At 40.2% G+C, this 14,736-nt stretch overlaps 1 protein-coding gene across 2 annotated transcripts in view; it reads right to left on the bottom strand.

Annotated features, from left to right (window-relative positions):
• TGFB3 (transforming growth factor beta 3) overlaps positions 1–14,736 on the bottom strand; it is a 160,357-nt gene that overhangs the window by 74,087 nt on the left and 71,534 nt on the right. For both annotated transcript variants that reach the window (XM_085626695.1, XM_085626694.1), the window contains exon 2: positions 12,954–13,117. In XM_085626695.1, coding sequence (XP_085482821.1) covers positions 12,954–13,117 — 164 coding nt within the window. The remainder of the gene's footprint in view (positions 1–12,953; positions 13,118–14,736) is intronic.

Raw genomic sequence — 14,736 nt, 5'->3', positions numbered from 1 at the left:
TGGCACTGCCATGTTCTTGCTTTGCAGATAGCTAGCTTTTTTTTCATTACAGTTTAAATGTAAGTTGGAGACTGTCCTTTTCTCTAAGAATTTTTTCATCTAATTACGGATGTTTTTCACTGGGAATATACGTATCTCTGTTATGTGCGCCTGGTGCACTATTGTGTCTTGGATGACATCAGGCCTGGTGGGCTGTCTCTATTATTAGCCGTTTAGCTTCTTTTTCTGTAAATTGAATGTCTTTAGTGGTAGCATATGGTAAAATTATCTTTGTGTTCGAGTTTATGGAAGGTGGGCTGCAGAAGTGGGAACATTTGGCTGCGCCCTTACTCATTTTATATACTTTTCTTTATATCGAGAAGTGCTCCGTTACCCACAAAAGCTATGTCTGTGCTACATTTACTTAAAAAAATTAAAAAAAATTATAAGTGGACAAAGTGACTGAAAAAATCACCAAGTGTAAAGCTGAACCTAAGCAGTTGAGCCAGGACAAACCTAGGCAGATCAAAAATGCGCCAAGAAACATTCCCCGAGGGCGAGCTTTGAACTTGATAAAAAAAAGGTTATACGGTTAGATGAGAAAAAAATGCAAGGAAAGAAAATGGAAAATCTGATCTAGCAGGACAGTGAGAACTAGTATTGGGGAAACTGTAGAACCAGCCAAAAACACGAAGGTTTGCAGAGGTCACGCAAATCTCCACGGGGAACAGAAAGCACCGCAGGCTTTTGGCTTCCTCTAAAGTCCAAAATCTTCCAGCTTTAAAAATCGTACACCCATTAAAACACTCGCTCTTCATAGTAGTTTGGATAAGAATACGGCTTCTTTTCGAAGGAATGAAGGCATAAAATAATGTTAGTACACTTCAAGCAGTAAAAAGCAAAATGCAATCTTGTGTTTTTAAAGTAAACAGTGAATAAGAATGTTTTCCTATATATACCCAGTTGAACAGTACAAGGGGGTGCCTAGCTAAAGAGCTAACTGGACATAGGGGTACCGCAGGGGTCCTGTTTGAGCCCTACTCTGTTTAACATTTATGTGGCACCCATAGCCAAATTTATCAGAGTATACAGGTTTGAAACACACTTGGTCATTACTCTTGACGGAGACATTGACAAAGCGAAGGCCTGTTTCATGGCTGGTATGAAGGCGATTGCTGGCTGGATGTTAAATAACTCCCTCCAGTTGAACCCAGGTAAAACCAAAATGATTCTGTTTGGGAAAGTCCAAGACTTGTGGTCATCCGACTGGTGGCCTCCAGAGAAAGGCAAGGCCCCTTCTCCCAGTAAGGTAGAAAAAAATCTCAGCGTTAAGGTTGACCAAGAACTAAACATTAGGGAGCAGGTTATATCCACCACAGGCATTTGCTTTCCCACTTCACGCCGACTTAAGAAAGCTCTGCCGTTTCTCTCACTGACAGCCAGAAAGACCTTGGTACAGGCGCTGGTGGTAAGTCTGTTGGATTATGGAAATGCGTTATTGTCTTCTGTTCAAAATTACAGCTGGTGCAAAACACGGCTGATCTGCATTCAGCCCCCAGATCGCCTTCGGCTCCTCTTCTACAATCCTTGCATGGACGGCCAGTAAAGAAAAGAGTCACTTTTAAAATCTGCTGCTTAACCTATAAAGCACTTCAAGGAAAAGGTTCCCAATATCTCTGTAAACAAAAGCGCTATCTTCCCACTAGAAATTTGCGTTCCAGTGATAAAGAGCAGCTTGTGATTCCAAGCATTCGATGTGCCAGATGTGGTGGTAGAGTCCTTTCTTATGTCCTAACTACTCCAACTTCAGGAAATCATTAAAAACAGTACTGTTCTAGATCCGAGCACCAAGATACCCCTGCCGGAGTGATTCGTGTGCGATATCAAATTGTACTAATAAATAATAATAATGCAAGTGGAGAGAGCAGAGCATAGTTCCGAAAAGGCAAACTCTTTTTAGCCACCAGAGCGTACCCATAAAAATTAAGAGTTTCGCGTTTTCTATTCTGTGCCAGTTATGTGAGGTATGTTGTCAGGCTTTAGTACACAGGAGGGTTTACCACAGTTCAACAAGCACTGTGTCAGGTCTCCCACCAAATCTCAATGAAATATTTCTGCAGGGAGGGAACGTGAGGTTTTGAAATGACGGTTACTCTCATTTCCGTAGGAGGCGGGGGTAGGCAGCTCTCCCTGAGAACGTGAGAGTAGGAAGGGTACACTCCTACACTTCAACAAAGTAAATCCACAAGAAGCAACATCCAGACTTTGTAATTTGAATAGAAACGTACGTTTTTAATTAATCGAAACCCTAAAAAATGTAAACAAAATTTAAATGAATATTTAAGAATCCTGGTTTTCCATCACTTAACAATGTAGATGAGGGGGTTAATGAAAGATTAAGAAATTGACCTAACCGGTCCATGTATGTCGAGGCAAAGATGTACAGCCGGAATCCAAGAGGGCCGGATACATGCAAGATTTTTACAATATGCACTTAATATAAATATAAAACCACTCAATCTCAATGGACTTCATTGCCAGATTTAGTGGTGATCCAGAAAATCTAGCCTGGATCAGGCTCTGCTGGACCTATGTTGGCGATTCTCAATATAGGAAAATGGTGCACAGGTCACAGTGAAATCCTCACGGTTGCTTTTGCGGCCTCCCTCATCTACATGTCTACTGAACAGTATTTAGCTTGGTCCAAGGAATGAGGCAAAATGTTATTTAATAATAAGCGATTTTGTTTTATTAATAAACACAACATTTTGAATGATAACCCCCCCGGAAGAACTGTGTTTTGTTCTAATGTGTTTAAAACCCTACACAGCGACAGTCTTCAGCTAGTCTTACAGCCATGAACACCACCGCTTCGAATCTCCCCAGCAGCAATGAACTAAGGGCCTGATTCACAAAGGTAACTTACACTTTTGAGTACGTTTAATGTTTTTCTGTGGTCACAAACTACAGTTTTTAGTAACGTACACTTTTGGAGTAAGTCCAGCACCACACATGGCCAGCCACTGGTTCTGCAACACTCTCCCATAGGAAATAATGGAGGTAGAGACTTACTACAAAAGTGTAATTTGAATACAGAAATGTAGCACAGTTACTCAAAAGAGTTACTACAAAATGCAGTCTGTGAATCAGGCTCCAAGTTTCCAGACAAAATAAAATGAAAGTAGGTTCGAGGCATAGCATTTTAATGCATTTTATTTTCTTGACACTTCATAAAAGTGGGTATTTTCTAAAAATATAAATGTACACCCTGACAAGCAATTCACTCCACTTGTGATAAAATGCCTCTGAAAGCCAAGTGTCACATGTAGGATATGGAATTTTACATATAAGCACATGCCAAACATATAAATGTCACACAAAAACCAAACACTTGTCAGCTAGGAAGCAAAAAAGACAAAATGTGCTTTGAAATAGCCAATCTGCCAACTGGCTAAACCATTCAAAAAGACGCTTTCATCTTCCAAAGATCATCAGATCCAATATTCTCAATACAGAATATATGGGGTTGCTACTTAGGGGTTGTGGAACACGTTTTACTGGAGGTCCAACATGGAGAGGCTTTCTGCAAAGATGTTCAAATCACCAATGTTTACAAAATACAATAATCTAAAGATAATTTTTCTGTTGGTGAGGTCTAATGCCACACCAAAGGGCTTGGATTGGAATCATGACAAACAGTTTTACCTGCATATACCCTATGGCTAAGCTTTTTTTAAGGGGAAACTATCCCTTGAAAGTCCTTAAATCCAATCTTACAGATACAAACCACAGCGAGTTTTAAACATCCACCCCGCCCCCCTATTTTTGAGTGACTCATGGCTGAAGGCTCATTGTATACTCTGCCCCCAATTGCTTCCTCAATTCACTTGACCTTGTGGACACTTTAGGAATAGCACATTTCCTAGACATACTTTCAAAATAACAACTTTCTAAAGCAAACTTTGCAAATACCAAAATTCCTAAGTTGTATTGTGTCTTTTATGATCGAACTGATCGAAATAAAGACTGATTTGACTGACTTGATTTCCAATTAAAATATATTCTTAGTAAACTCTGGTAATTTCAAGTTCAATATATAGCTTGGCAAACTACACACTGCTCGATTCAAAAAGTCCAGGTAACAAAAGATGGGTATTTGTTCCAATAGGCTTACTTAGTTCCCATAGATTTGCACCTTTGGTGCAAATGCCCATCTTTTCTATGATTCACAATAAAACTGCTAACATTATATCTAAAAATGCACAATCTTCAAGAAACCGGTGGCGGTCCCAAATTCATTAATGCCATTTGTGAGGGTAAAGTTCAGCCAATCCCGATTCTCAATCTTGAATTCGAAATGATATTGCACTCTTGTAAAGGTTTTGTGTGCACCTAAGTTGAACTTAGATACCAAAACCTTTATAAACCTGGCCCGCAACTCTTCTTTGTAAATAATAATGCTACTAAGCAGAAATAATACAAGTCCTTAAAACATTTTCACATACAATTATCAATAAACTATTAATTAACAAAATTCATAGGCAAACTTTGCAAAAAACAAAGTTTTTACGGACATTTAAAGAATAACACAATTCACAAGTAAAATTTGGTATTAAAACAGTTTCCAAACATTATAAATAAAACAGTTCCTACCTATAATTTGGAACTATACTTGTTCATCAGCAAAGTTTGGTAATAACCTAATTCCTGAACAAACTTTACGAATGACATAGGGCCTGATTTAGAATCTGGAGTGACCGTACTCTGAATTTAGAAACCTCGGTCTTCCCAGCAGACATCTTTTAACATTGGCAGGAACAGACGTCACATCAATTCCTGTCAATGTATTAACATTCAAAATGACAGTACCGTCTGTCAAACTTTTAACATGTTTTTGTTTTTTCACAAACAAAATCCTGAAGCGGGGTTTTGTTTTAAAAAAAAGCTAAATTAAGGACCCCCCACACATCATGGGATACTTCTAACATAATGTGGGGGGTCATTTAAACGTTTATATCGTCTTCTACAGCCACCCTTTTCATTGTGGTAACGGAGAGTAAAAACTTGCCATTCAACCGCGCACTCTAAATTGGGCATGTGGCGGAATAGCCAAATCTGTGATGGCCCTTACTGCGTTAGAGGAATGTGTCAGCAACAGAGATGGAGTTGTTTCTGTCCCGACATGAGCACAGTCTGCCCTTCTGTAAATTAGGAGAGCAGACCTTCTATTGAGATGAAGTACCCTCTCTGCCAAACACTACATCAGCCTCATAGTTCATAAAATATCTTTAGAAAAATCAGTGCCCTGCCAGGTCAATGTTAGAAGAGGATTTGATGTATATAAAAATCACAATCAAAATACAAGTATTTCCTGGAGGAAGAAGAGCAGAAAGCATTGCAAAGGGACAGTAATCTGATATTGGAGGGCAGGAACAGGGCAGCTAGAAGGCATTTGAAACCAGGAAAAGCTTACAAATCTTTGTCCCTTTAAACATTTGGAGTCCCTTCCTGGTGAGCATGCGTAATTTCACTGTTTAATTATGCTTCTTTGTGCATAATGAAAACCTTTCAAGCGGCAAAAGTATCACAAAGCATTTGTGCAGGTATGGGATGGTAGACAGTGTGGACGCCAGCCTGAAAGGAAGAAATAAAGGTCCAGTTTACATACATCTATTTAATTGATGTTTAGGATGATATCAATGGGATATACTAATATGACTAGTAAGTGGATGATCTTGGTCATTATTGTAGTGTTGGCCGAACATTGAATTCCCCTGATGACGGGATTGATGCACCGAAACCTACTTGGAAATCAATGCTAAGTAAGCACTGCCTGCAGTTATCAATTTCAGGGATTGTGAAAAAAACAGTTGGTTTCTTAGTTATGTTGAGCATTTAAAATCTGCATGAAAGCTGTTCAGAGCACAAGCACTTGTTTTCTGGAGACAGGGTCTACCTGTACACCCACTTCCTGTTGAGAACCATAGGGACTGGACAGGACTGCCGTGAGCTTCAGTCTCCTCGATGAGAGGGTGGTTGCATGGAACATCTGGGCGCAGCTCTTGGAGGCAGAGATTCCTACAGAAGTAAACAGACCCAAACCGGGACATAGCTCAGTGTCCCCAGAGAGGAGGGTTCACAGGGCCTTGCAGAGATGGGTTGGACAAAGCCTTATGGAAAAAAACTGTATAAACGTATTAATGGTCAACTTTCAAATGGCAGAATTATAGGAGGAAAGTAGATACTTTGCATTCAGTATCTGGTGAATTTAGAGGAGTTTATTTATCGCAGGTGAGCACGGATTGGAATAACAGTGCAGCCTCCCATAATGCTGCCTTTGCAAGAAGGTGAATGTGATGGCAAAGTCATGGATGAAGGAAAGCAGCAGGGCAAGTACTGCGTAGTAAATACACAACAGGGAACATGCTGAACTAGGGGAGGAGGGTAAAGACACAAGGCGAACCAAGACTAGACCTGCAAATGTGAGTGGGCCAGGGCAGGTCAAAATGAAAGAAACACTTGGGGGCACAAGGCACACAGGCAGGGAGATGGGGCACTTATTGACGAGGTGTCTCATGAGGGTCTACTGCATCCCCTGGCGCTTACCCACATTCCCGGGCAGATAGAGGTAGTGGATGCTGGATTGTGTTGGTACTGTAATATAGAGGTCTATTTGGCAGTGTTTTGTTTTAGCTTCAATAAGTCTATTTAGACTCAACCTTCACAAACACATGAAATTGCGACATAGAGCGAAGGGATACAGGGGAAAAATGTTCATGGATATGGCGGATTTAAATGAGGCATTTACGCGGATTACCCTCATTTTTACAATTCTATACTCTCCTTTCTTGCCCGGGAAAGTGATATGCCAGACCGCGAAATTCAGTTGCGGTGTTTGCCAAGGTGAAATGTTTGCTGTCAGTCTACCTGTTTGCTGTGAAATGTTTGCTGTGAGTTCACCTAGACCCTTAACATTCGATGATAGCTGGTCCTCTAACCTCCGCCTACGGATCCACGCCTAAAACGCACTTCCCACCCTCGGGGTATTCATCGCTAGTCGAGCCGAGCCCATGGGTCTGACCAACCAGGGCTCGCTCCGGAATATATGAAATATCTCATTGAGATGTGTGGAGAGAAGGTCAATATTTACACTGCTCGACAGTTCCACTTTCAATGATGAATGGAAGCCCTACAGAAAGGGATAACTCCTACTCTGAGGTTCATACATTTAATATCCAGATTGCTAATTAGCGAAGGGATTGATACTGCGCGGATCCAGCAGGAATGTCACGTCTTCCTTCAAACGTCGTCTTACGAGATAACACAAATCTACAAAAAGACCGTCAAAAGGGGAATTGCTGCCAGGAGCCATTTTACTAACAATCAATGTATTATTGCCATCTTAATCAAAATTCTCTGTATGCTTACTAACTATATTTAATACAGCTCACCGTACAATGTAAAAACTCCCTAGTGAAAAGGCACGGACTGCAGGCATGGTGGTTTAAAAGACCAATACCACTCTGTAAGGGAATCTGGTCTGTGCAGGTTTCAGGGCCACGGTGCACCGAGGGTGGTGCAGGAGAGGTAGTAGTAGATGTCAGATCAGAAGCAGGCCCTCGAGGAGCATAGGAGGCTTCCACTGAGCCTGGTTGTATAAGGTGTTAGCGGTGGAGAGATAACAGCAAGTAGACAATTGGCAACAGGGAGCTGTTGTATCAGTATCCATGAGTAAGGGCTGCAGGCAGTGTGTGGATGTAGGAACAACAGACATGGCAGCCAGTGCCTTGTGAGCGCATGAGGAACTGCTCATGTCTAATCAGCATCCAATACAATGACTATGGGCACGAGAGCAGTCACCAACCAGTTTTAGGCATTCATCAAAGTTTCCTCAAGGGGATCCTTAGGGATCAGCCTAATTTCGCTGTCAGGACCTGCATGTACCTTAATTTGAGGCTGTGTTGCCACGGCTAACACTTATTTCTTCAGTATTGAGGGTGGATTGTGCACCTTCTTAGTTCCCTGATACGATCTGAAATGTGGACTTCATTTTTGATAGCCCCACTAGTTCAACACATATCCGTCACAGCTTCATCTGCTTAGGTATGTTTCAATAGGTTTCCATGAGAACAGCAAAGATATATCCCTTTGACTTTTAAATAAGATATAGTACCCACCATTACTAAGAAACCCTATTTCAACCTAAAGGCCCTCCAAAAAACCTGATCTTTGGCAACATAGTACTTGAAAAAGCTGGGACTGATGAGGTATAGAATTTTATAAAAATAAGATCCTGTCCGGTTGGGCATGTGTACATGACACGCCACAATGGGTACCATCATTAGTTGTGAACGATGTAACATTTGAGATGAGTAGCAGTGGTAAGAACTGCTCTATCTGTTGACTTACACACCAGCAATCATGCCTTTCTTCTTCATTGTCTCCATCGAATAGGACTTTGAGACCAGATCCCAACTAGGACCAAGTTATTCTTTGCAGCTGCTACTCAGACCGGGACTATGCCTCCTCCTGCTTCCCGAGGACATTGAATTTAGTGTGTTGTCTTCTTGTTCTCCATTATTACTTCATATATCTCTCTTACTTCTAATAGTCAGCATTCGCAAGTACATTGTACAATTCTCACAATGCAGATTATTTTTCTCCTAATTCATAAAAACCAAAAGTAAGCTATAGTTACTATATCATCAATATATTTACATGCTTTTCCCTTCATTGAATTTCTGCAGGATAGTCAAGAGTAGAAATTCAGTTGTTGTGATTCTCTGGTTTCGATCAATTCCATGTAAATTTGGATTTAATGGTGTTTGCCCATAATCCATCATCTGCGGCTCAAACGAATGAATCCTTATTAGGAAAAGTCAATCAAATGCTGCATATTGAATTCAATGCACATAAAGACATTTTGGAAGAGTTACCTGCTCGGCTTTCACCGGTCAATGAAGAAAAGGTGGTGATTTGGCCATTACACATAAAGCACAATTAACATTTCTCTTTTCTGTGAAGTTGTGCTTAAGTTACCAGAGGCTTTAACTTTCAAAATCACTGTAAATGGGCATACAATGGCCTCCTATTATTAATATATCGACTGCCTGGCTCTAGTGATTTTTTGGCTCTGACTTAGCTCAGGATATCTCACAATTACTAATAAAAAGTTACCAAATGTATCACGGTGGGAGATTAGAACTTAATGTTGGACAATGGCAATTGCCCAGTGGTAGCAGAATGTTTGGATTTCATGTCCATTTGCGGAATCCGACTACTAACGAGGCAGGGTACATGCTTGATGCAATCCTTGCTTCACGGGCACTTTTGATTAATACATGTCAGTCAATTACTGTGGCTTGGTGGTGCCTTTCTCTTGAGCAGGAACTTTGTATTAATTAAAAGATTGTTTCACCTCATCAATTATTACACATTTGAAATCTAACTTATTATTTACTTATTCTGTTTTTTCTCATTGTCTAATGTCGTAATTCATTGAGTGTTAAGTAGATATTCTTGCCCCAAGAAAAGGGGAATCACTTTATATATTTATTTAGCCTTTTTCTATTCTTCCTTATCTTATCAGGTTTTCCAGCAGGTCTAAAGAAAATACATTTTAAATTGTAGTTCTCCAAGGAAACCCCTCAATGTGATAACGGACTCTGCATGTATTCAACCTTCTAATAATATCTTGACCTTTTCCATTGCAGGGCTTTGTGATGGCAACACACATGTGACGCTCCCCTGCCAAATTTAGATTCTCCTTAATGGACAACCTTGCCAATGTATCACACATCCAGATAGGAAGACATGTCATTAAAGATATCAAATTATTTTTTTTCAGCCTCGTATAGTTGTAATAATTTTGATGTGTACAGTTCAATAACATATTTGGTGATAATATGTTCTTGAAGTTATCAAGTAGCAACTCAAAGGAAGTGTCACATTCTTTTAAATGATAATCAGTTCCATAATGTGCAGATTTGCAGTCCAGTAATAATTATTGTAATATAATGACACAACATATTACAAGTTGTATGCCTAAATAAAATAAATAAAATTATATTTGGTTGAGAATCTGCCAAACGTTTTTGGGACAGTCAACAGACACACCCGATGTCATAAATAGAAATTAGCATGTTATATATGTTTTATTAGCAATAATATGGCATAGGAATATTATTTAATGTGAATATATGGAAGGTTCCACACATCATTTTCCTTGAGCCATTTTTTGTGGGTATTATAAAACATCAACCACATACAATACAATGGTATTCCTCCTAACTTTGAACTTGTATTATTTTCACTCTTTTTACCCCTAAGGCAAAGGGCCTCAAATATTACGCAAGCACGGATGGTGTCAGGTGACACCACTATTGGCTGTCCTTTCATGATAAAAATATATCTTGTCAATTATCTACTAATTGGATCTTGACTTTTTTAATTTTTGCTTCCAACAAGGTTCCTGCAGATCCAAATAAATGCCATTTCTGCATTTACACCTGCCACGGCAAGCAGAGCATTTTTCTGGGTAACATTATCTGCGATAGTAAACAAAGTATAGGGTTGCTGTGAAATATGTGCTCCCAAGAATCCCTCATGTTCTTGAGCCACAAAAAGAGCACTGACCAGATTAATTATTTTGATTCTATATTTAGTAGGGAAATTGGTCTCTAAGAAGAACATACCTTTAAGTCTCCCCATTTGTTACAAAAAATGTATGTAACCAATTACTTCCAAATCAAAATGTACAACTTGTATACACTTCAGCAGAAAATAAATTAATATTCTTACAATGTAGAGGTGAAACATTGTATAAACGTTGGTGATAGACCATCCGTGCCCACTGTAGACTCATTTTTCAGGTTAAATATTAGGACTTTTTAACTAACTGTTCCGAAATCTTCACATGTAATGTCTCATCTTGTAGCCACATAGGTTATGTGGGTAGAATACCTGATAAATGTGAATGAACCTCATCTCAGGGAGCATGACTTTTCTTTGCATATAGATTCCCATAGTACTGGCATAAAATATACTAAATTTGTATTCGCTTTTAACCTACAAAGTGCATGTCTCGTCCTTATTTATTTGATGACATTCCCCCTTATATATTTCCAAAGATGGAAATACTAGCGTGTTCCTAATGTCATTGCTACGTTCTGTGAAGTCGTTTCTGTGTGTTGTATTTTGCTTACCAGGAATGTCTTAAAGGTAGTTTTGCATGTTTTGTTAATTCCGTATTACTTCAAGTTTACAATGTTTTAGCACATTTTTCACCTGAATTAATATCTTGCAGCTGCACCCTTTATTTTCTTTCAGTGGCCATAGTTGGTGCATAAACCATCCTCATTTCCTGCTTCTTTATGTATATTGAGCACCATGTCTTTTCCCCCTGCTTTAAGTTTCCCGTAGTATTCAAAGGATTTGGACAGTGGCATGAACCTCCTCATATTAATGTATCTGCTGCTAACATGGTAAAGACCTGCTAATGACTCACCAACTTTTTCTTCCTCTCTTTTCCACCACCGCAAATTTCACATAGTTTAAAATCAAGGTTAAGGGCTCAGTTCACACGTGTAGCTTGTCCAAATGAACAGAACTAAAATTAATTCTATTCATGAGCAAAATGTGTGTCTGCCATAACATTTCAATTCAACATACTGTTCACATGCCTGTGATTTTTGCACTTGCAATACTAAACTTGTCTTTCATCTGAAGGATCCATCCTTTATTAAAATTCAAATTTAGGTTAAAATCACAAATTCAGTGAATTGAGTAAATGTATTTGCCGGGGACCTCATAAAGTTAGCACTCTTCATTTAGAGCCTAAAATACAATACTGATATTTTTTTGGCCAAATCCATTTAAGTTCACCAATACTCCTTTTCTTTTGTGATTCTTACTCACTTTGACTACTTCCAATCCAGCAATCTTATTGATGGCTATGGCTTTAGCATGTATTCTGCTGCAACTAAGCAGTAGCTCTTGTACGCAAATGTATTTTAAATACTATATTGAGTTCATTTTGAGATGTGTTTCATGCACCTGAACATTGCATTTTTCCCTAACTTCAATTATAATTATGCTCTAGATAGTTTTGTGGATTTACCAGATTGTCCACAGTTCAATTTATAATCCTTCAATTAAACAGTCTTTAAAAAACACACCAAACCAGTTTAACTATCTCTTTCTTGTTAACCATAGGTATTTTCATACTACTCGCCGGTAAAATTGTAACAAAGCCACTATGAAGCACGAGATATTTATTTTTGTACTAACAAGAACGATCCTTATACTTTCAACAAAATAATGTTTAATATTACACATGCCTGTATAGTGTACCTCTCCCTTTTTGCGCTATATATTCTCCAATTGATAGTTTCACTCATTGCAACCCCCTCCTCCGTTAATTTATGACTCACTGATAGGGTTCTGTCCTGTGGGTTTTATTGCATCCTCACCCATCTTAGATTTGAGTATGCAATCTACTACACTACTTGAATGGGGTGACAGAGAGGATCTTACAAGATATGCAACATTCTGGCCTGATCATTGCCTCTCGGAAGGGAGATGAAAGATTCTGCACATCCAGGCCTGATCCTGGTTCAAGGCATGGGCAAAAGGGATTCTGAAGTTCCTGGCTCAAGCCACCGGGATAAAGGATAAAGGATTCCATGGAGTATGACAAGGAAGAAGCCCTCCCTGTGAGAGAAGGGATCACACAGATCCTGCCCTAATCCTGGTGCTCGGGATAGACGTGAAAGGCCTTTCTTTGATGAAGGCCCTATCCTGGCTTGATGGATATGGATGATGGAGTATCTACAGATTATGGCTAGACTAGGACTCATTATGTGAGAGTCCAATAATATATATCTGTAAAGCCCAGGCAATCACAAATCATGGGGTTCCACAGAACATGATCTAGTCCTTTGTTTTACTTTCCCTCCTTCATGTGGCACACTCACCTGGAACAGCTCTATTCTTTGCTCGCCACGCTTGGCCGCTGGGTTAGGAGTTTTGAACACTCGGAACTCGGCACGAAAGAGGTTAGGGCCGTTCTTCTCAACCGCTGACACGTTGAAACGGAATACTTTTGATGTTATCCCTTTTGGACAGAGAACAAGGTCATCTAGGAGGGAGAGAAGACGACAAATGGAAGCAGTGAGCAGAAGGAGGCACCATCTTTACAAACAATGGGTCTTGATGGGTTGTATCTATACAGAAACTAACAGCACCACATTGGTATAGGTAAAGACCACAGTATGCTGATGCAAGGTCATCTAGGAGGGAGAGAAGAAGACAAATGGAAGGAGTGAGAGGAAGGCAGGTTCATCTTTACAAGTAAAGGGTCTTCATGTGTTTCAACCATTCAGAAAGAAACATGCCGGATTGGTATAAGCAAATACCACGACATAATGATGCACGGGCAGGCAGCAATGTATAAAGGGACATTCCACACGCAGTATTCAGTGCCCGTCTTTCTTCCTGCCCACTTCTGTTGCCTGTCCAAGATCATGATGACACCAAGTAACCTAGGGCCTTATTTATGAGGCCCTTACGCCGCAGTTGCATCACTTTTTGTGATGCTGCGGGGCATAAAAAATGCACCACACTGTGCCATAACCACAAAGTGACACATCTAGGGAGAGGCGCCACTTTGTAAACCCATGCGCTCCATTATACCTGCATACCTGCCAACTCACACAGTGCCATTGTGTGACAAACGATATCGGCTCCCATCACACGGTCTCCCGGTGAGGAGTCAATATCACACCATGACATGGAAAACGAGCTGAAAACCACTGTAAATAGTGGTTTTCCAGCTCGTTTTCTGAGGCTTTGAATTGCATTAAGGGATGTGAAAACACCCCAGGACATCAGTGCCAGCCTTAGCAAGCTTTTTTTTTATTTTTGGGAGGAGAGGGTTTGGGGGCGGGTGGGGTAATGAATGCAGGATGGCGTTCTGATGCAGGAAAGTCACATCGAAGTGACGCAGTGAAATCTATGAGATTTCACTGCAACACTTCTATGGCGTCAGTGCGTCAAATCCTTATGCCTGCTGGTGACGAAGGGCTTGTCCCATGTGAAATAACACATTGCTGGAGTCGCGTCTGTTTTCAGACACACTCCAGCATAATTTTTGCGCCTACAGATACGCCAGGATTACTGATGTATCTGTAAATCCTTGTGGCATGGTGCGCCGTACAGTAAATATGGCACATCCATGGTGCCGCAAGGATGGCGTTATGAAAAGTGTTGCATCGCTGTTTTCCCACAATGATGCATCACTTCATAAATGAGGCCCTTACTAGTCAAGTGTAGTTAAAACTTCAAAAGATCAGGGAGCTGTGCCTCTGGCCTTGAAACATCCAATTATCACCCAACTTTTCTAAAAGTGCAACATCTTGCTCATCGACACATGGCATTTCTGGCTGTAAAATGTCATTATCTTATTTGGGAAACTTTGCATTCTTGGCCACCATTATTTGGCCTTCTGGTCAACATGGGATGGAGCCCATCACGCTGGACACCAGGAAGAATTTAATCAGACCATTGTAGCAGGTGCTTCTGGCAGCCATTGTCTTTTGGACCTTTTGGCCACATGCAGTATTTGAGACCATGTGCTGCTCCTTGTACTGTTGCATTTGTTTCTTCCAATTAAGTGCCCACAGTTGAAGATTCAATGTTTCACCTATGATTGCATTGTGGGGTTCCCTCGGGTTGGCTATCTTCTCTATGCCTCTCACG

Source organism: Triturus cristatus, chromosome 9, assembly GCF_964204655.1.
Source record: "Triturus cristatus chromosome 9, aTriCri1.1, whole genome shotgun sequence".
In the NCBI taxonomy this organism is placed as follows: Eukaryota; Metazoa; Chordata; class Amphibia; order Caudata; family Salamandridae; genus Triturus; species Triturus cristatus.
This window is presented reverse-complemented; position numbering and strand designations above follow the sequence as displayed.